At 33.8% G+C, this 24,504-nt stretch overlaps 1 protein-coding gene across 1 annotated transcript; it reads right to left on the reverse strand.

Moving 5' to 3' along the window:
• Nucleotides 1–10,643: 10,643 nt before the first annotated feature.
• Nucleotides 10,644–14,263, reverse strand: LOC149152850 (vacuolar cation/proton exchanger 1a-like). The gene is made up of 11 exons (XM_089446030.1): nt 13,793–14,263; nt 13,634–13,701; nt 13,116–13,449; nt 12,776–12,985; nt 12,559–12,681; nt 12,353–12,469; nt 12,008–12,061; nt 11,771–11,887; nt 11,484–11,580; nt 11,161–11,240; nt 10,644–11,009 (listed from the first exon to the last, which is right to left on the reverse strand). The coding sequence occupies exons 1-11, from the start codon at nt 14,060–14,062 to the stop codon at nt 11,004–11,006; spliced, it is 1,476 nt and encodes a 491-aa protein (XP_089302156.1). The 5' UTR covers nt 14,063–14,263; the 3' UTR covers nt 10,644–11,003.
• Nucleotides 14,264–24,504: the final 10,241 nt, after the last annotated feature.

Here is a 24,504-nt window from a genome sequence, read left to right on the forward strand (position 1 = left end):
CAAATCACCACTGTTGATCATATGATTTAGATCCAATGACCTACATGAATATAGGGAGGACGAGAAGCGCGAGAGTTAACCGCCCGATGAGGGCAATTTTAACCATTCTCACTAATGTAGGATTATTGTTTCATTGCAAGATTCTCCTTCCCCATCATCATCCAACCACTCAATAGCCTTTTCATAACAATCCACTTTAGTCCTATGAATGAACAACCAGTCCATGCCCAAAACCATACTATATGATCCCAAAGGAAGCATATTTAGATATAATGATGTCAGCATACCATTCAACTCAAATTTATAAGATATCACCCAATGATGAACTCTTATCTTGGTCCCTATAGCAAATTCAACAACCAAAATTCTGCATGCACTTCTTTATTCTAGAAACACTTATCCACTAGGTCAGGACTAATATAAATATAATTAAATCCAAGATCAATCAAAATAGAAACAACTTGATCATGAAGATTACCTTCCATCTCAATAATGGATTCCTGGTGATCAACCTACCTATTATCCACTATTGCATAAATATGAGGAATACTCTTCCAAAAATCTCCAACTGTTTGTGCCTCCTGAGCACTATAAATATGAGGCTTGCCACCTTGATGCGATGGAAAATATCTCTTGCAATGCTCTCCACCACAAGTCCAACACTGCAAAGGCTTCCTATCATCACCCATATTCTGCTCCTCAAGCTGAAATCCATGTCCTCTGTCAACTGTATTGAACTTATTATCGATGATGCATTCTCCCTATCACCTGCATCCTAAGGCCTTCCTTACCTCTTAGCCCACTTTCCTTTAGTCTTCTCATTACCTTTACAATCCCACTTAGGCTCAAACTTGCATTTAAACTACTCATAACAATGCTTCAGCTTGCCGATGACTTCCTCCAATGACCAAGGCTCATCATACTCAATGCGATATTTAAATGCTAAAGGAAATCCATTGATGAACCTTTTGACCTTTCTCTTCTCATCCTTGAGGTAGGGCACATACCTCAATAGCTCTAGAAACTTGGTCGTGTACTTTTCATCTATCATGGAATCCATCTTCAACTCCTAGAACTCCTTGGCCTTTCCATCATAATACCTTTGTGACAAATATTAGAGGAAATTTCAGCCTAAAAGTGCTCCCCTAAGAAAAAATCAAGTAATTAATAAAAAATGCCATGTAAACAATTTTTTTAATATTATTTTACTTTATCTAAGTTCCACAATATTTATTAGCATGAGATTTAATAATTTTTTTCTAAGTTTTTACTTTATCGAAATCCCTCAATATATGACAATTTTATGAAAATAATTGTCTATATATATTTTATATTTAAATTGAACTATCTATATTTCTATTTTATATTTAATTGTGTATATATAATTTATATTTAACTAATTTTTTTGGTGTTTTTTTAAAGACATCGTCTACTAAAGCCACAATTTTGCCTGAAATATAATTTTTTGGATAGAATATGGTAATTTGTCCTTTCTGAATACATTTTTTAAAACTATTTTATATTTAACTATATTTAATTATTTAACTATATGTTCTATTTAATTTTTGACTGGAATATGGTAATTTGTCCTTTCTGGAATACATTTTTTTAACTATTTAACTATTTTTTAAGTAGTTAACTATTTTATATTTAACTTTTAACTCTTAAATATTTTATATTTAACTACTTTTTAACTATTTAACTATTTTATTGGTGTTTTTTTTGCATGGTTATTAATGTGAAATGTGTCGACATTTTTAATTTATATTTTTTCACTAATATCAAGATTTACATTGCATTAATAACTTTTTTGATATTGAACCATAAACACGGTAGTAATCTTAAGATTCATAGTATTTTTCGACGAAACCCTAGCAGAAAGGTGGGAAAGCGGCGTTCGGCTCCAAGAATGAACCCTAGTTCTGCCGCCTTCATGCCCTCGGCCGCCGGCGGGGCTCGGATCGTTCTGACTGCGAACGGAATCGAGAGACTCAGGCAAGATACAAGAATTTGTATGTCCGCTGCAGCTTTGCAAGACAGCCACACCAGGAACGCAGGAGCCGCAGGCTCATACGCGCATGCAATCTTCTTGGCCGAGAGATCTGGGGTAGCATGGCCCCGATCTGACGAGCTAGGGTTCATTTCTTTAAATGACAGGGTCGAAGATCAAGCATGGTGGGGGATTTTGAGCCTGGAACCTCGATGTCTTGAGATTCCTCTGCCCTCGGCTGCGCAGATCTGGGCTTTGTTCACCCTGTCGCAGCGTTTTAATAGAGGATTCACTGATCCCTTTGCAGCAGATTCGCGTGGGATCAATAAGCCTCTGTTGCCCATGAGGCGAATCCAGGAACCGCGAATCAAACAATGCATATGCCGGCCCTCTCCACAGATCTGCAGGGGAAGGACGCGTTTGGAACCCTCTTCATCATTCCAGATACAAATCAAGATCTTGACAGGAAAATCTATGTTGCTATGGGTAAGCCAGACGGATCTAGTGCAACATCTCAAGCATACACTGTACATCAAGCTGGGGATCCCCTCTGCAGCACAACGGCTTCTCCATGAAGGTAAACAACTTGAGGATCTGTTCCCTATTTCTTTTTATGGAATTAAGAAAGACGCATCTATTATTTTAACCCTTCGTTTGAGAGGAGGAGCTGCTGGAGAGCCATCCACAGCTAAATCATTTTCATATAAAGATGCAGTCCATGCCAAGAAGCCTGACAAGACAGCTCCACCAGTTCAGGCTGTTCCCAAGCCTTTTTTGGTAGACAAAGTGGAGGAGGTTCCCTCTGTTGAGATCTCCTACCCTAACCTGGCAGACGACACCCAAAAATTTGCAGAAAGAGCCATCATATGCAGATTCAATGGGCTCTGGCCACGCTCAAAAGATCTTTCGGACTGGATCTATGATAACTGGACACACAGTTGCAAGATCTACTTCTGTGCAAAGGGATATTTTATAGTGCTGTTCAACAGTCTCGAGCACTACGAAAAGGCCTTAGAGGAAGGCCCTTGGTTCATGGGTACAGCAGGCCTCTTCCTAACTCCATGGTTCCCAGACTTTGACCCAGCTTCTGCAGTTATCACAAAAGCCCCTGTATGGATCAGGCTTCCAAATCTCCCTTTACATCTGTGGACAACAGAAGTATACAGGCAGATAGGCAACGCTTTGGGCTGTTTTCTAATGGGAGATTACCAGAGGGAAATGAAAGGCCTCTACACTTACGCCAGAATCTGTGTAGAGCTAGATTTAAGCAAGGGTCTGCCAGAGCAAATCAATCTCAAGATCAGGGACACAGTGTGGACCCAGTTTTTAGATTATGAAAATACTGCCTTCCGATGCCGCCATTGTCACCTAACAGGGCATCTACAGGCCTCATGCCCATCACTGTCAGCAAGAGCGAAAAAGGGAATCTTCGCAAAATCCAAACCCAAGCGTTGGGCTCCCTGTACTCTGCAGCCAGCTCGAAGCTCCAGCTCCCCAAGTTCAGAGAACGGGGAAAGCGATTCAGAACCGGACCAGGCGCCTCAACCAATGGATTCACCCATGAATACCATGGGGCACACCCATGGCTCAGCTATATCCCAGAAGCGCATCCATGAGACCTCCTCGGAATCAGAAAAGGAATTCCCGATGAATGAGAATTCCAGTCTTCAAGTTGTCTTGGCTCATACCCCTAAGGGTGGATGGACAAAAGTCAACAAAAAGAAAGGGAAAAAACAATGTGTTGCAGGTTCTGCCCCTAAGGGGGATTTAGGCAGTCTGTGATTTCTAGTCATCTGATGTAGCAATGAGTTTGAATCTTTCTTCCAGAACCGAGGTTGATGGATCCATCATTTCCGGTTTGCCGGTTTTTGCTTTTCCTGATTGTACTATATTACTCTTAATAGAATTAGTCTTTAACGAGAAAAAAAAAATAACTTTTTTGATATTCTAATTTATATGGGTAAGGTAGGTAAATAACGTTAATAAAATATTTCCCAAATACCCAAATTAATAATAAATAATTCATATGGGTAAGCTAGGTAAATAACATTAATAAAATATCTCATGAATACCCAAATCAATAATAAAATATTTCACTAATACCCAAATTAATAATAAAATATTTTATCGATTCCCAAATTAAACAATTTAAAATTATTTAAGACATGTACCTCTTTTTAAATTTGAAATATTTTGATTGGTCTACATATTATGACATGGAAATTATGTGAAAATTTCATGGGCACTTTTAGGCTAAAATTCTCTCTAATGTATTTCTTCTTGAAGAGTCTTTAAAACTCATGCCAACTCAAATCCTCTATATTGATGCCTCTGACACGCTTCACATCTTCCCACCAGATATATGCTATTCCTTTAAGACTGAAGATAATGCTCTTGGCTTTCATATTATTTGAATAATCATGCAATATGAAGAAATTCTTCATTGGAAGAAACTATGCCTCTTCATCTTTCAGTTTCTTTACATCCCCATCAAAAGTAGAAGGCTTGGTTTTCTTGAACTCTTCTGGAAAATACTACTTCTAACTCGTCCTATAAGGATGCTGGTAGTAATAACAATGATGTCTCTTGGAACCGGAGCTAGAATAGAATACATGAGTGCTAGCTCACCTATCAGATGTATCTAAATATTTGCCTCCTATGACTGTGTCATCCTTGTCCAACCTATATCGTGATTGAGACCTGCTGCCATATGCTCCATTAGTTTTTTACTCCTGTCCATGACCGAGCCTTAGGTGTCTCTGCTTCTACAAATCTGAAAGACTCTAAAGGATGACTACATTAACCTTTGATTTCTTTTCTTGAGTTATAGAACGTTTTTCTTGTGCCTCAATCAACCTTTTATTATCTGCCTTGCAACTTCTAATTTCTTCCTTCAAACTTCTGAGTGTATTTGCTATATCATGAGAGTACTCTTCTCTTGGCTGCTCGACAAACCTATCCCATTCCATAGAATTCACATCAGAACTGTAAGGGGAGTCATGTGAATTGTAGTTCACAATTTTCCTCTTCATCTCTGATCTTTTATCTCCTTCAATCATGTCATGTTAGATAAACCAAATAGAAACATAATCAAAATCATAACTTAGTGTATTACAGAGGAGGCTATCATATTTTCACAAGTAAATTTAGATTAACACAATGACATCAATCATATCAACATATCATCCTCTCAAAATCATGCATGATAACACAGATTTGAATACAGATTATATATGACAACCATAGTTACTAGAATGCGTGCATAGTGGACATACATATGATTAACCTGCATGCATAACAATCACATCTAGCCCATCTAGTCCAAGTGTTTGAACTTGGAAGCTCTAATACTGCCCCATAAACACCTCCTCTGACATTTACCTATTTCTACAAGCTCGCCAAAGTAAACATGAGACAAGTATCACTATGATATGACCCGACCTCCAAGATCCAGTGATGGAAGTGGGGCTAACACACTGACAACTTACATACATCCCTTAGGAACTATAGCCTACTTAGGAACCTCCAAACCACTCTAGATGGTCAATCCCTGGGCAAGAACTATTTTCACCAGGGAAACTCCCCAATGACATGTACAACACAACATCGGTGTAGTTATGAGGTCCCAACCGCACGCATAGGCCTACTGCATGTGGTTATGACCCATAAACTCTAGTTCAGTGCCAACAATTCTAAGATCTAAGCCACATTTTCAAGCTAGCCTCTAGACCACTGCCCATAATTGCCTGGAACTTTCGAGAAACATAAACAAGATGGTGACAAGGCCAAGCAATCAAAACTCAAGCAGAAAATTGACCTAGACATGGCTAATCCATGATAGACATTTCGTCGAACATATAGTAAGAATGAAAGCTACGGGTCATGAATGCATATCTAATCATAGGGATCTTAACGTCATCTAAGAATCATTGAGAAGGTTCTATGCCCTCTCTAGCTAGTTGCAATAACACTTGTTAGCCCATGCATTCATTAACCATTCAATAACTTATCAAATCATGAAAGAGATACATAGTAAGAGAAATTCATTTAGTCAAGAATATAACCAATATATAACCAGAATAAAGACCATGGAAAATATGCCATTAGATCACCATAATAACCAATACAATTTCTCATAGATCACAATAGGAAAATAAATCTTATTAACATATGAAAATGCCAGCCAAGCCAGAGACTTCCACATACTAGCCAATCATAGATTTGGTTGAACCAAATCTCTCTTCCAATCAACCCTATGCCATATTCCAAGCATGAATGTGAGATCTCATGGGATAAACTAAGACAAAACCAACCAAGGCTTCCAGAGGCCAAACCACCTTAACCCTCAACTACAATGTTCTCACATATATGGTCTAGAAATCACTAACATCAACAATATTGATCTCTACCTAAGTTATCCAGGGCTCTAGAAACTAGTAACTCAACCCAAAACTAAATCAAGGATCTAGATATTTTTTCCAATCCATGGCTCTAGGGACTAATAACTCAACCCACAAAGCTCCATAGCATTTGTCCCAATCTACAGGCTCCAGGAACTAGTAACTCAATCCAAGCTATTCCAGGGCTCCAGAGCATTTGTTCCAACCCACATCCATAGGGAACCTGAGAACCAATAAAAAAACAAGTGGGAAACCCACAACACCGTGGCTATCTAGGAAATGGAAAGGAAAGGTTAAAACCATTGTCAATCTAGGAAAATATCCATTCCAATGAGAACACATAACGAAGGAATCACATGCGTATACCATGCATCCAAAAATCGACAAGGAAACCACACATGCAACCTTCTAACTTGTAGTTGTTGATCCAATTGTCTCCCTGTGTGTCCTTGCTTTCCTTTGCTTTCTCCAATCCAAGTGAATGCTAGAGTTCTCCACGCATGCTCCAAGGCTGCTTTATGTGTGCAAGAGTATGAGAGAATGAGAGTGTGCTCAACTCAAAACTCTCAAAATCTAACACCTAATTCTTTGATGCCTTTTTATCATTGATCTCCCTTTTTTATTCATTTTCCTTCATTTTTCCTCTAATTTCCCTTGTATGCAAATTTGTGTCTCTTCACCTTTCTTTTCTCCTATTTTGTTTTATTTTCATAATTAAATGCCAATTATTGTCTCTTTACCTTTGCCATTTCCTTCGCTAATTTCCATAGCCACTTATAATCCAAAAATGATGCCTACTATAATTTTTTACCCACCATTCAACTTGGCATACGTGTCCCATGACCTTGGTCTTATTTTATTTACATGAAAATTCAATCAGAGGCTATTACATAAATCTTCCATCAATTCTAGTCATGGCTTCTCGGAGTACCATCATTCTTCCACTCACAACAACTCTGATATAGTGGCTATGGTCTCTACATTTACTACTACCATTGTTCTGTCCTTTTGCAGATTTAAAGTGAATTTGAGTGCAACATTGTCATCATACCCTTCAATATCTCATCTTTCTCAAGCCACCGTATAGCTTAGAAGATGGCCTAAATGTGGTCGTAGGCTTGCAACAGGAGGGTCTCAGAGGGTTCTTAGTGATTAAGTGAGCCACACATGATGTTTTCTCAAATTAAATGGTCTATCAGTCACAATGTGGATGAACAATTTGTTCGGAGTATTTCCAATTAAGGTAATGCAATCATGGATTAATGGTGTAGGTTGTGTCATAAAGTGTGGTGGTGGAGTAGTGTTATGGTATTTTATAGAAAATGATGTATGAATATAATTCCAAAGTAAGTTCCATCATGCCAATGTAATGTTCGTTATTATGTAAGGAAAGTCATACCTTTCAATGATTATTGTGAGTTGATGACTTTTTCCAGGTTGGCGACGGTGGTCATGTCACATCTTATCCATTTTTGTGATGTCATCCATGGAATCAAGAGCAGCTTTAGTTACTATTTGGTGAAGGTGTTGGAACATGAGGTGTTGCAACAATTACCCTAAACTGGTGTTACAACAAGAACATCGAATGGTGTCGCAAAAATGTCTCCAAGTTACCTATAGCCTAAAGGGGTTGCAACTGAATGTTGGTTCTATCCATGAAAGGTATTGTAACAATGATGTTGCAATTCTATGTTGATTTGATCTATGGAAGGTGTTGCAACCACACAATATTGGTGTTTCAACCACACAATACTCATGCTGCAGCCATACAATACTAGTGTTGCAACAAAAAGGTTATACCTTCCTGCATGTCACAAGCAATTCTAAATAGTGTTTACTAATAGAAATATAAAAAGTATCAAGAACTTGTAAATCATATGAGTTTCAATATATTTTATTTCTTTATTTTTTTTCTCTCTCTCTTTCCTTCTTCAACACATTAAGTGCTAGCTGAAATGCTTTTCACATTACATATGGCCAATTGTGTCCCAAAGGTTTTCACAAATGGAATTTTATTATATCCTCCTCTTCCTCTTCATCTTCTTCTAAAATGGAACATCAAAAATGAATCATTTGGTGGGGATTTCTTTCTTACAATATCCAAGTCATTGTTAGGCTATCCTTCATTGGTATTTCTTAAGAAGGCTTATTTTCATAGAGGCTTGTGATATAGTAAGGTCCTGTGCTGACTTTCCATTAGTGGAGTCCTTTCCTCGTCAATTGTAGAAATCTTAATGAACCCATTTTCATATATACTGTCGATCTTATATGGCCCAGGTACAAAATTTTCCTTTGAATTCCTAAAATATTGATTTAAACAACAAGGTCCAATCTCCAACTTTGAATATTTTCTTTTGTATCAACTTGTCTCACCATTGAGCTTTCCATTATTGAATAATGGTTATTTGATGTAGAGAAACTTGATAAAGTTCATCTTTCTCGTTCATTTAGACAAGTCTTTGACACTATGCCTTGGATAGATTCATGTCAACTCATGGTTTGTACTTCTATCTTTATTGGTAAAAGGGCTATCTTTCCATATATTAACTCATATGGAGTGCAACTAGTGGTAATTCACCATGTCGTTCGATAGGTCCATAATGCTTTAGGATATATGTCTACCCAACCCTTGAGGTGGAGTTGAATGGTCTTTGCTATGTTGGTCTCAAATATATTTTTTGTCCCTTCCACTCGGCCATTGGCTTGCTAGATGATACAAAATCATCATCTTGTGTTTAATCTTTTACATTTTCATGACTTCCTTAATGAGTCTAGAAGTGAATTGTGTTCCTCCATTAGTAACAATTTCCCATGGTATTTTGAATTTGACAAAGATTTCCCTAGGGAGGAACTATACTATTTTTTATTGTATTTCCATGGGGAATATCTTTGATTCCATCCACATTGTAACATAATATTTGCAGACCAAGATATAGAAGTTTCATCAAGATATAGGGTTAATGGGTCCAATGATATCAATCACGCTCTTCTCAAAGGGTTATATCACTAGTTGTGTAAGTAATGAAATTTCGTGTTACTGTATTAGCCTTCGCATGTGCTGGCAACTGTCACATCTTTTCATGTATTGTTTGGCATCTAGGAAAATGGATGACCAATAGTACCATTGTTGGAGTACTTTATAACTAATCCTGTTATTTGTAGAGTGGCCTCTACAAGGCCTATCATGACAAGCCTTTAACATATTACGGATCTCAGCCTCTCTCACACACTGTTAGATAACTAAATCTGGTCATGTTTAAAGAGACATCCATCAATCCATAAAAAGAACCAACTTTGTTTAATGATATTTTATCGTTAAGATAAGTGAGGTGGAAAATTTTGTGTAACAAAATAGTTAACAATATCTACAAACCACGATGATTTAATAGGTGGCTTATTTTCATTTTTGATAATCCTCAAAAAGAAATATTCTACCACATTGTCTTTTCCATAGCTTATTTTTAATGGTTATATTGAATTCTTTCAATGGTAATATCCATCTAGTCACCATGCTATTAATAATTAGTTTATTTATTCGATCCTTAATGGCAACATGGTTAGTATGTAAGATCTTAAGAATATCTACTTAAATAATTCCGAAACTTATAGCATGAGCCACTACACGAAATTATTTTACTATTACCATGTAATTCAATTTTGTAAGAGAGATTCCTACTAATAAAATATATAATGATATTCTTGGTGTCCTAAAATAAATCCAATAATGGTATAGAAGCGTCTATAAATATATGAAAGGACAAAGACCAATTGGGACCCTAAAATGGGAGCCTTGGATAATCTTGTTTTTAACTCCTCGAATGTCTGCTAGCAATTTGTTATCTCCATAAAGTCAATATTGTGTATAATTTTCAATAAAGCATTTACAATAACTTGCATGCACGAAAAAGTTTCATACTTCTTTTTTAGTTCGTGGAATTGGCAAGTTTAATATTACCTTTATTTTTGTTGGATATACTCGTATGTTTTTAGAAGAAATATGATTTTTCATTTGAATGACCATTTGTTGCACCTGGCTATTTCAGCTGGTTTGTTTAAAGTCCAAATGCCATATAAAATTTGATATGGTGTGTTTTTTAATGAATCACCGTTATTAATTTTTATTTATATAAATGACATTAAATGATAGTGAGTTACAATTAAATATTTAATCTAAAAATTCATATTTTAATGAGATCAAAATAACTTTTTTCATTAATTTTACCTTACACATAAAAAATTTCACTAATTCAAAGTCAATATGAAAAAGGAGTAATTACAATATTGCATGCCTGATGGCAGGTATAATAACATATACGTGGAAAAGAAATTCAAGGATTAAGATTTTCTTGCGGATAAAAATACAATCAACACCGTCCTTGGCATTGGCAGGTCGAACCATGATTCTGTCCCACCTGCCCACTCATGGTTGAATCATGAATCGGGTAAAAGGGTTCTGCTGATTCATAGTTTCAACCTAAAGGGCGCAATCATTGGATTTCTAACTTGTGGATGACTTTAATTCAGACTTGCTTAGATGATGAGAGTACGGATTGCTAATTACATACCGATTTCCAGAGACAACTTCCAATCTCCTGTCCCTCGACTATCAATTCTTAGAACTGTACGGAACAACATTACAAGAAATTAGTAAACAGATGAGGTGCCCCAGAGGAAATGAGATTTGTATTTTATATCAACCTGTTATGTATATATTCAAATGAGTATTGGCCTTAAACATGTTAATGAGATATTTCGATGGATATAACTTGCCTGTTTAGCAGGCATGGGAATTGTTGCTGTCACAACTTTTTTATCCACCACAGGAGTGTTTACAGCTTGATGAGCATGGTCTGCAGATAATGCATTAAATAGCATTAGATTGAAGATCTAAGTATCACTACATTGCAAAAATTTAGCATTAGAATTGAAGACATGAGTGTCACTAGATTGCAGATTTCTGGATTATAAACATCTGAATTCAGAAATTAATTAGTCAAATAGTTAAATTTACTCATTTTCTTTTTATTTTCCAAATATTCCAAGATCTGCAAAATGATGCCACATGGGCAAAATCCCTTCGAGCAAATCCTTACGCTTTGTGAGCGGCGTTTGCAAAAGAAGGAAGCAAGTTGCAATGACTAAGTAGCACAACAGCAGCACTAGGCCCTTCATGTAGTTTGAAGTTCCATCCTGTACAAGCATTACATGGTATAATTATAAGAACAAACCTTTTATTTAATTGCCCTAACATAAATGAATTTGATGAATCTACTCTGTATATTGTTAATCAAGGCGAATGCTGAGGTAAATAATTAGTTTCTAGGAGATATAATGCATTGATGTAGGTATGATCCACATGGTGTTAGTGATTATATCAAACCTGTAAAATATATGCTGTTATCAGTACTGTGGCAAATAGAGTAACCGTCTCCAAAATATGAAAATCAAGGTCCATGGGTTTTCCCATGATCCACGCGAGAACTGTCATGAAGGGAATCTGCAGAAACGAGTAATATATTTTAAAAATCTGTTCAATAAATTTGGAGAAAATCTAATGCCTTATAATCAATCGAATGAACTACCATAATCAAATCCCTTATATATGTAAGGGTCTTACCACGAACATGGCAATCTGTGTGGCAGAACCCATAGCCACAGCCAATGATATATCCTGCAACAGATAGAGATATGTTCAAACCTTCAAGTTTCAAAATCTTATTAATACCCTGCAATTGATAATAATAATTATTATAAAGAAAAGAAAAAAAATGATGTTTTCATAACACAAATAAGGAAGCAGCAGTCAGCAAAGATTCGAATAATTTAGTTTTTGAATGTTAAATATGTTACATTTCAATTATAATCTTGACAGTAAACAATATAAAATTTAGAGAATGTATTGTAAGTTTTTCCCTGTAATGAATTAAGGAAAAATATTCTAATCTATAAATCTGCAACTTACAAGCTTGTTTTTGAGAGCGAATAATACAGCGCCAGCATGCTCGGCTGCGTTGCCTACGATCGGTAACAAAATTATACCGATAAAGTTCACAGATATTTCCCATGACTCTGCTACGTCCTGATCAAACCATTGAGTTCTCTCGTAAAATGAACAACATCAAATAATCGGCTAAATTAGTTTAACATTTGCAAAGAACTAATGTTCACCTCAATGGTCTCGACAATATACCGGGAAAGCAGGGAGATAACTACAGTAAGAGCGCAGAGCCACACAATTGAACTTATGAATCCTATGGATGGTTCTTCCTCATTTTCTTCCTCTTCCGTTTCCTGCAATATAAGTATAATGTGTTGTGTGTAAATAACTATCAAGTGCCAGAACCAATGCAATTGCTAGAGCTACAATTTATTACTTAGTTATTACCTGGCCTTCTTCAAATAGCTGCCTGTGTGTCTTTAATTGGAAGAACAAATATGCGGCATAAGCTATCAGCATGATAATGCTACTGACTCTAGACAGTTTTAGTGTGGATACAGCTGCTTCACTATATGCCATAGACCGTTGAAGAGCCAAGGGTAGCATGAGACACAGTGAGGCCATCATAAGAAGACTGGAATTGATTCCAGAAACAACCTGCACATCATTTACCAATAGCACAACACCCAGCGTGAGTCCCCTCAATGAGTATCTAGATCTGTCATGAATTGTTTTGGTGTCCTAAAAATAGACATCAATGAAAAACAGAAAAGAAAATATCACTTGCCTTGTCAAACCTCTGCTCTTTTTTCATGTTTGCTAATCCCCCACAAAAAAGAGATGTACCAAGCACAAGAAGTAAGTTGGAAAGTATAGACCCCAGTAGAGAATACTTGACCACATTGGTCTTGCCATGGTAAAGTGCAAACACTGCAATGAGCATCTCTGTTGCATTGCCACACGTGGCATTGAGCAGTCCACCAACTGCAGCGGAATTTTCCAATAAATTTACATAAATTACATTAAAATGTGAAACACTTTCTAAAAAAAGATCAGTGACCCAGTCTTCCAAATACATGATAAACACCCTACCTGTTGGTCCGGCGTAGAATGCAATTTGTCTGCAACATTTACATCAAAACATCAGAACGTAAAACCAAAAAAATCATCGCCATTTATGAAGTTTCTGTATTGTATTCCTAGTGTATATACATATGCAATACAAGGTAGATGGAACTGTAGGACCAGATATTGGATATAAATTTCACAGAACCTATGTATGTATGCATGAAAATTTTCACTTACTCGGTGATAAAGCCTAGACGTTCAGCAAGAGGTGCAAGGCCAAGCAAACTTATGAGGAACACCCAAACCTGCAAATAGAGAAATACCCTACTTGTTGAGGTGTTATACAGATATTTTAATTCTATATATATAGAGGAAGAGAGAAAGACTTCTACTCACTTTTCCTAGTCGAAGCCTGTCAGCTAGAATAGCCAAAGGGACCAGAGGGAACAGCAAACTTAATTTTGTCCCCAGAATTACTTCATAGAGGTTACATAAGAGCAATCTCAGCCATTTGTATCTGACTATCAAGCAGAGTTGCTTCTGGCTTGCTCGTCTCAGAGAAGAAGACGAACGACTGTGGGCCGATTCTATGTCTTTCTGCTCGTAGATCTCCTTGCCTGCGGCTTTTGAATCAATTGATGGATTGCTAACAGCTTGGGAAGACATGGTGATGAGAAAATTGCTGCTGAATCAATTCTAACTGATCAACAGGCAGAATGTAGCATAAAGTTGTTCTAGATGAAATAAAAATACTAATTTAGTTCTAGATTGTGTCACTAGAATGTAAGGCACGACATTAAACTATAGAGCTTAGCTAAAGAAACCGATATTGCAACGACTCTTCTAGTATATCATGTTGCTGCACTACACAAAGAAAGTACTGTGTCCATCCCATAGAGCATGTACATATTTATAGATAAAATCTTGAATTGAATCTCTGGTTGATAGTGCATATTATTGATCCGTGTTTGTTTTTTATAAAGACACCTGGAGACCCTGCAAGGACGATGTGTGGGTACTGGACAGGACATGTACCTCACACGTGAAATGAAATGTCAGTCTGTTTGCTTTACGAGCTGATGGGAATTTTGCTGTAATCTCTTAGAAATTACTATGATTAGATCCGGTGGGTAAAAGTACTGATAGAATGATATGCATAGTTTTCTTTTCAATTCTCGTAAAGAAAAAGCTTTGGCAACAGGGCTGAATGCTGAGACAAGCCATGAGTCTCTTCTTCCTTGTCTTATCATAATTGTGGGTAGGCTCATGTCTCCATCCCCAGATATGAGATATTAGATTTTGTGCAGATAATAATATTTCTGAGTATAGTTTAGTATGTTTATACTAATCAGATTGACATTTTTTTTAATTTTTATTTTCATTTTTTTACTTAAATTTTTAAAATTACCATGAAATGATTCAGGATGTTTGAGAGTGGTTTTGGCTTCATTGGATTTCATATGTAGAAAGTAGAATTTTAGATTTCATTCACAATCCTCAAGATTTCAAGATTGGAGGATTGCAATGTTTCCATTGGATTTTTCCCTGTATTAGGGTATAGAGGATTGGGGGATTGCAATGTTTCCATTGAATTTTGTCATGTATTAGGGTATAGAACTAGTATTTAATCCAGAGCCCCAATCCCTCTATGTACCTTGATGTTGTGACATTGGTTGTCGAACTCCTCTATCATGACCCTCCTAAAAATGTACGCATCACTCGAACAAAATCTTGACTTGACATGCTATGTTTTTTCTATCTTATGGTAATGCTTAGAGGGTGATATTAATGACAAAGATCCCTAATATAAGATCTAGAGGTAAGTTTGGATATTAATGCCTAGAGGGTAATATTAATGACAAAGATCTTGATTTTCCAACAAGACTAAAAAATAGACATTTCTTGTGGTGGCAAGAGGCCCAAGCATTAGCTATAGATAATAGATTTACTTGTCTTTTCTAATTTCTAGTAGTTTTTATAACTATTGACTCTTTCATATTTATTATGATATTTTTTGTAAACATTATATCATAATAAGTTTAAAGTTTGAATTTGGCAATTATAATTCATTAGTAATGAATTATGAATATGATGCTTCATGAAAGTTGAAAGCTATTTCATTTCATTTTATAACATTTCATTTCATATTAGATATTATTTGTTAATGGTTACACTTAGGTTACAAATACAACTTTGGTGATCAATGATGATAAATGTTATATATTGAATTCTGAAACTTTGAAACTTTAAAATTGATGTATCATAAAACTCAATATATTGTATAATACTATATTACCAATTTATAAATGTGATTGATAAAAATTGTAACTTCTAAATAATTATTATTATATGATTTAATCTATATTTTTATGTTTTTTCCTTATATTTAATTCATCATTCTACATATTTTTATTAACATATATACATCAACATATAATATATATATATAAAATTCTCTAAATCACTCCAAATTAAAAACTTCTTAAAATATCAAACTCGATTCCCATTTTCGCTCCCACTCCCAACTAACCGTGATATAAGCTATTAGTTTTCAACTGAGTATTACCCAAATCCGTTTTGAGATCTTGTTATGGTCAAAGCATATCTTCGAAGTTCTACTTTTAATTCTATTAGTTTTCAAGTGAGTAAGACCCAAATCCGTTTTGAGATCTTGGTATGGTCAAAGCATATCTTCGAAGTTTACTTTTAATTAAAAAATTCAAGCAATCTGATGGTTGTAACTCAAACTCTCGATTGATATATGTTAATAAATGATTTAGAAAGTTGTTTTGTAATTAATTGTTTTATGGTTTTGCCTTTTTTCGGAGGTTAAAATAATAAAGAATAAAAAAGTTAAGTTATTTTTTAATTTTTTTTAAATGATGTTTAGTGGGTTTTTATATCTTTTTATATAATGGCAAGTTATATGAAAAGAGATTGAGGTTTTCAGTGTACTTGTACATTGTATGTGTATTTGTCACTTTATCAATTATGATACAAAGTAAGAGTAAGTTTAAATTTTATTTGAATATTGGAAGTGGTACATGATGACCTAAGAGGGGAATTTTATAGGCTGCAAACTGACTATTCTCGTCACCCCAAGTTGGCCATCTTAGCTAAGAAATCACTAAGGGTAGTGATGGAGATGCTTAGAGATTTGCCTATAGTTGTTATGATTTACTAGTTTTTTGCTTGTAACACTAGTAACTTTTTTTGTCTTTTTAGTTTGTCAAGGTTTGACACACTAAACTTGTTTCTATAAATTTAAATTTACAAAATGCTGTAGTTACACGAAGTCCTAACAAGACTTTAAACTTATGTTATTGATCCAATTTTTTTAAAACATTTTAACATAATACAAAAACCTAACTTACACATAAATATTCTTTAAAGATTATTAAATTTAAATTATATTTTTTATTTAAAAAATAATAACATCTTTTAATAAACCCCTTATTTTTCCATTAAAACCATTATAACCCTAACTCACAATCCGATTCAAATACTACTTTAATATTCAAGCCCATATTCAATCCCAAAACAAGCTGCGACACAACAGAAGACAAAAACTACCGACACTGATGCCGAGAATGACAGGAGAGAAACTGCAGACACTTGTATCAATACCAACCGCTCACAGATATCCACAGTACCGGAATTTCAGGTTTGGGAAGCTCATCAATGTAGTCGTTTAAGAGGTTGAGGAATTGTGTGATGTTGAGGAATTGTGTGGATGGCTAAAAATAGTTGGAATTTGGGTAAAAAAGTTTCAAATTTTTTTTACAGACAGTATTATTTATGTTTTAGATGGTAAAAATGAATTTAACACCATAAAAAACTTCTAGAGTACTTAAAATTTTAAAATTTAACCACTGTATTTAGATTTACGAAAATTCCTGGGTGATTTTCTCAAAATATGACAATGTTTTAGATGGTGAAAATGAATTTAACACCATCAAAAACTTCTAGAGTACCTAAAATTTTAAAATTTAACCACTGTATTTAAATTTACAAAAATTCCTAAGTGATTTTCTCAAAATATGACTGGCTATAACATTCAAAAATCCCTAGCAATTTTTCTCAAAATATCACCAAAATTTCCCTGACACTCGGGGAAAAAAACTGTTTTATCTATTTTTACAGTTTCAAATAAAGAACTTAACAGTTTTACAAATTGTTTAACTGTATTTGACTACCAATCACAACCTGACGACCAATTTCACCCAATTCCATCCCTAATCGCGGGTGACGTGTAAAGATCAATATCTTTCTCTGCAAAAGGACACAAGTCCGTGCGACCGTAGTGTAACCGTGCAACTAGCTGTCAATGCGACAAACGAGGAGAAGCTTCCTCCCACCTTCCCCTTTCGTTGGCTGCGCGCTGCCCACTGTCACTAACAGACTGTTAGAGTAGTAGGCTGATTTTTAGTAAAAAGATTTCCTAGATTTTCGAAATCAGTTGAGATTTTCCCAGAAATTGAAGGTATCAGTTTGTCCAAATTATAAGTCGATCGATATCGATATAGCTTTCAGAGTTTTCTCTCATTCTGACTGATTTACATCCAAAGTCATGAACAAATTTCCGGGTGATATGCCCCATTTTAACCAGAGAGAACTTTACTTCGTCATCCATCCCTCTCTCTTTTGCATTCACCATGAGGCTAAGGTTTACCCGTTAATTCCTGTCTCTATTTGCCTGTGGAGGACAGGCCCCGTCACCTCCTGTCGCTCCATCTGTCGTTTTTCCAAATTTTGAAAAGACTGCCATTGCAGAATCAACCCCATTGCTCCCGTTCTTTCTCTGCACTCAAGAGCATCACGGCAGCTCGAAGCTTCCCACGCAGCTTCTCATTGCAGCTGAGACAAATCTCTCTTTTGACAGGAAGCCACTGGAAGCATTGTGGTTGTGTAAATCCACCTACAGACTTGTGGACAGTCTACGATAACGAAAAGACTAGGCTGTTTGTATGGACCATTATAGGATTGCATGGCGTGGCGAGTTTCCCACAATCTTGATGATAACATGGACTGCAAATAAATAATAAACATTGTACAATGTATATTATACATTGTACAAGTAAAAATTTTATTATTCCATTTGATATTAAAACTAAACCATATCTAAACCTAACCTATCATATATATATACAGGTGGACTGTTACATCATTGTAAATAATGCACAGATTCACTCCTTTCCCCATGGGCAGTGGAAATCTAACCTAAAGATCTGGGCCTACAAATGAACTGACCATAAGAGAAAGAAGAATTGCACCCTCACACGAGGATTTTCTTGACATCCTTTTGTATCTTAATGTTGAAATTGACACTTCATAATGCAAATCTCAAATAGTTAGTAGAGTGTCGTTTGCTCGCAATAATGTAGATCCAGAACAAGTGCACTTAACGACAGCCGATAGGCTCTCACTTGCGAGATTCTTTTTGAGAAATAAAATAAAACTTTTTGAGTTAGTACACATTAAATCACATGCAGTCGATGCTCTTAAATTCCTTCCTCAAGGCGGGCTACATTATGTTCAAGATCCATTCCACTTGTCCTTTTTTTAAAGCATGCTTGGGTGGAAATTGAGGTATGAAATATAGGATGGAAACGATACAATCTGTACCTTGTCTAAATCTAGTCATATATATAATCGGAGTTTGATTTTTATGAGTGAAGTTTATTTGAAAATTTTGTAATATATAGAATTTAGGTTAGAGTAATAATAGAATCTGGATTATAGTAAATTTTTTAATTAAATTGGTAATGAAGGAAACTTTTATTATAATCACATAAAAACAAAAATAGATAGTTTTATGTATTAGAATGAAAGGAGTAGCAATTTTCTCTCTTCAAAATCTCATCAAGAATTTCATCACTTAAGGAATTAAAGTTGTGATTGATTTAGAATTCTATTAGATTTTCTTTAAAGTTGTGATTGATTTAGAGTTTTATTAGATTTTTTTAAAAATGGGATAGATATTTATGTTAGTTTAAAAGGAGACAAAATTTTAGGGGGAAAAGTCTCAACATGCAAAAACCTTGAACCATGAAAGAATTCTAACCATTTTTGAAAATTTGACCTATATCAACTTTAAAAAATTGTCTAAAAATGAATTATGTTTTCTACACAATTAACTCTCTCCCCGATAAAAGTGTATTTGTAATATTCCCAAGAGCACCTACCCCTTAATGCATGTCTATAATGAGGGAGGAGGTGAATAAACCATCAATCATTCTTTCCATAGTTTCTCAAAAGCTCCCTCATGTTGCTTTTGAAGCCTATGTGTTGAATTTAGGATAACATGCTTGGGATAAACTAGAAATGTGTTGCTTTCTTGTATAAGTTACTTGTAAGGGAATTGCTTTCTTGGACATACTCATGTATCTTAACAAAATTAGGATATTTTGTACATGTTACTCATGGGTTGGTTAGGTTGGTTTATCCATGGATGGAACCGAAGTTGCATATTGTTTTATACATAAAATTTTATAAACATACAAGTCATGGCGAGGACAACTTGACTTTAGTGAGCTTAAATTTAATCTATTGGGAAGAACCCAAAATTTTTGATTTTCTTAAAGAGGGAATAAACTAACTGGATGTTATGGGTCATTATCGAGGGGTGTTATTGTTAAGAAAATTTTTGACTTGCAAAAAAAATAGTGTTTTTATGTCTTTGTATAAGTACACTTCCTCTATTTTCTAAACAAAAATTTTGAGGCACACATATTGTCATTTTAGAATTAGGTGGTCTCTTCATATTTTAACACAAATATATTTGGGAAGGTCCATGATTATGTGGAAACCCAAAGACAACTATACAATTAAAGAAAATTGAGAACACAAATAAAGGTAAAATTGTAATGCAACTAGGGTAAAGGTCTAGTTCATATATTTAAGTACACATAAAATATAATTAGAAAATAGAAAGTAGTGAGATAAAAAGTAATCTCTAAAACCAACTAAAGATGAGTTTTATGAACTCTTCCCTAGTGGAGTGTCATTCTATTGACAACAAAATTGTGTAAAGTGGAACAAAAGCCTCTTACAAATAGTGGGAATAACATGTTGCCATAACAAAGTAGAGAAAATGAAGGGGTTGGTTTACTCTATGAAGCAAGAAAGCACCTCAATAAATAAATATAGTGTCTAGAGAGTGGATAAAGAAGATATACCCACATGTTGCTTTTTAAATGATCATCAATATTGGTTGTTGATTTAAGGAGAAAGGTGAGGAAAATAAGCTTCAAATAAGTTTGTAGATACTACAACCAATAAAACCATATATTATCCCACAAATGATAAGCATCAAATCAAGTTCACTCAATATGATAGAATCCACAATGTTCTTAATATCCAATGAATCAAACACAATTTTAAATCCTCATGAATCTACAAAGTGTCTCCCCACCTTTTTTTACTTAGTGTTCTTTCCTCCAAGGATATCTTAGTCTAAAAGATTCATTAATTCTACATAAACTCTTGATACATGTGGCCATCCAAGGCCATTTCAAAATCAAACTCGATATTAGTTTTAGGGTTATTTTTTCCTAAGTGCATTTTTTAGGAATTTCCTTACACATTTTTGGAGTGAGTTATGCTCAAAGCCTTGGGATCCAACTTGGTTTACTATTATTCTTTCCAATGAGCCAAAGAAGGCCTAATTTAAATCGATAGAAGAAATAATTTATGATCTCAATAAGGCTCTTCTTTTTCTTGCACAAATCATATTCACTGAACTTAACATTCACACTCAACACTCATCATACTAGGATTATGGTTCTTGTATCTTAAGTTTGTCCTTATTTTTGTTTAACATTATTATGATGTAGTTCAACCTCTTGTTAAATAAGTATAACTTTGTCACATTTATCTTAAAGGTAGGTTATTTCTAATTATTATGTATTTTGTACTGTTTTTCACCATTCTTCTCATTAATAAAATTTGAATTTTACTAAAATACTTTTATTTTAATACTAGTGTTCTCTTTGCAATATTGTATGTTCTTTTATTTCATTCTTAGTACAATCTAGATTAATGGTATTAAAGTAATCATCTTGTATGAAGTTTTTGTGCATGCTCCTAACAAGGTCACAATATAGGGAGTTGAGCCACAAGATAACCATTCTCCTCGATTAAGACTTCCCTCATAAATCCACGTAACTTCCAATTGTAGAAAAAAATAAAGAAAACCAAACAAGAGATTCCTAGAAGTGGTCATGAATGATATGATGGACTATTTCTCCCATATCCTTTAGTGAATCTCAACGTGACCAATGAAGGATCGTTGTAAAAGAATTCATTTTAGAGGAATGACACCCTTCAACATACAAGTTGATTTTGATATCCCTCTTTTCCAATACAAGATAGACACATAAGGTTTGTAAAGAGGGTTAAATTTACTAGAGAATTATTTCTTTGTTCACAAGTTTTACAATAGCTATACAAGTAATTGTGTACACTTAAAGGCCCCTTCACCATGTCAAATATTAATATAGTACATATTGTATGCACATGCATGATATAATTATGAACTGTATTCCACAAAACGCACATGGGGGGGTTTGTTGATTCCATCAAGGAAGAGTATTTACTTGTTGAAAATTATAAAAACTAATCCACAAGATGGAGAACCTTGCACTAAAGAAAAGACTAGGCTATGCCCGACTACATCTATGCATTTCATATTTTTCATACAAAATTGAAAATTTAAGACTCTAAGTAGTTCTTGGTTTTAAAGCATTGTAATAGCCCACACAAATACATTTAAATAAAAGTGGATTTTAGTGGACATATCTTCACTCGGCATTGCTTGTACCATTATCATGTTGTCAAATTGAGTAGAAATTTAAAGAGATGGGTAAAAGAGTTTAGGAGTATAAATCATTGGCAACAAAAAAAAATGATAAACTCAACCCTAACTCTTGGAACATATGGCATAGTATAAATATCATAGTCTAAATGTTCTATATTTTTGGTCCTTTTCCAAGTATTGTTTCCAATTAATTTTGCCTAAAATCTTTGTAAAATTTGTTGGAATTACATATTTGAGTTATTTGATCTATAAAATCCAAGTACCCTATGAATTTTTTAAGTCATTAAATCTATTTATACCTTCAAAAAAATTAATTCAAATAATAAATAATTACAATCTCATCAAAATTTCAATAACAAAACCAAAATATAGAATCTTTAAACTCCATCTAAAAACAACTACCCAAAAGTACATGCACAACAAAAGTAAAAAAAAACACAATTAAATAGCATCACCCACACAAAAATCCTTGTCACAACAGTGCGATTACCACAATGATTACCATACCAGATAATCATTATTTGCCAAATTGAAATTCTCAAGCGAATAAAATAATTTTAGAATCTAAAATGTGTTTTATAAGAAAAAATCGTATTCATAAAGTGGAATTCAAAAATCAATAAACTTATAAGAATTTTGTTTAGCAACAATTATTGAATTAAATTTATAAAATAAAAAATAATTATATATTATATTTTTGCGGGGCAATTAATCTTAATTACCTTGTATATTTTTGGAATACTAAATATAAAATATTTTATATTATTAATTTTTATTTATATTACTTACTATTTCCATCATAATGACAAAAATAATATATAGTAATACAATATATATTTTGTTCGTATTCAATAAATGGCTTACGTGTTATTTTCATTACCATATACTATAATTTATTATTACAGTATAAATTATTATTATTATAATATACTTTTTTAATAGTTAAGTATTAATATATGTAATATTCGAAACTAACCATTAACAAATTATATATAATTGTAGCAAGAGATGTTTTACTATTTAATATATGGGAGATGTGGTTAAGTAATATTATATTTAAAAATAATAAATTAATATTTATATTAATAAATTAAAAATAGTAACAATAATAAAATGTTTCAAATTTTACTATAAATATATATATATTTTTATTTCCATTTTAATTTTACATCAATTTTATAGAGAGATAATAGTATAATTTTTTTTTAGTATGAGGGAGATAGGTAATTTCTTCATTACTTAATATGGAGTTGACATGTGGCATCTAAAAATAATATTGATATTATACCTATGCAATTCATTTTATGTTCAACTAACATATGACATTTAAAAATATATATATTGATAACAATTTTTTTTTATTGTCAATCATAAATAAAATATTTCAATGCCCATATTAAGTAAGAAAATTTTATATCAGAGAGGGCCTCTTGTATTTAAATAAAACAATTAAATAAATCAATGTGAATTATAAATAAAATATTTCAATGAGAGAGAAAGTCCTTATTGTGTTCTTTCTAATTCCATAGGTATGACGAGGATTTAGTAATTCATTTACTATTTATAAGAAGTTTACATGCTATATATATATATATATATATATATAACAAAAAAGATTCAATATAAATAAAGATATAATATGTAAAGTAAATGAAAATAAATAAAATAATTGATGGTTATAATTTATTCTTAGTGCGTTGTTCAAGATGAATGAGATGTGTAATTCCTTCCATTGATATGTGTTTTTTAATGAATTGACGTGTAACATTTAAAAGGAATATTAATAGCAAATAAAAGATCATCTAAATATCTATGTATTTATAGAGAGAGACTATATCTATATTGTATAAAGTAAATGAAAAGGAAATTGCAGTTAAAATATTTTATTAGTGTGTTTCTCAAGATGAGGGTGGTAGGAGTAGGAGGGTCTATTCTCAACCTCGATGGAAAAATTGAAATTGAGTATAGGTAGGAGTTAGGCAATTGTGCAAATAATGCAGTAGATACATATGGATTACTACAAGGGTTCCTTCTAGCCAAAGAAGCAAATAACAAAGATTTCGTGGTGTTGGGGATTCATAGCATGTTTTCCATCACCTTGTTCGTGGATCTTTGCCTAAGGATTTCAAGTTGCGAAGCATTATCGATCGAATCAAGAATCTAAAACTACCCTTCTCTATTATTAGCTTCTTTCCCATGTTAGGAATAAACAATTCCGCTACATATAATCTCATCAATAAAACTGTAAACTTGGGCGCAAGATTCCTAAAGAGAAATGGTATTTTTTCCC

Source organism: Pinus tabuliformis, chromosome 9 (assembly GCF_031772625.1).
Source record: "Pinus tabuliformis cultivar Carrire ecotype Pingquan chromosome 9, CPIR1, whole genome shotgun sequence".
In the NCBI taxonomy this organism is placed as follows: domain Eukaryota; kingdom Viridiplantae; phylum Streptophyta; class Pinopsida; order Pinales; family Pinaceae; genus Pinus; species Pinus tabuliformis.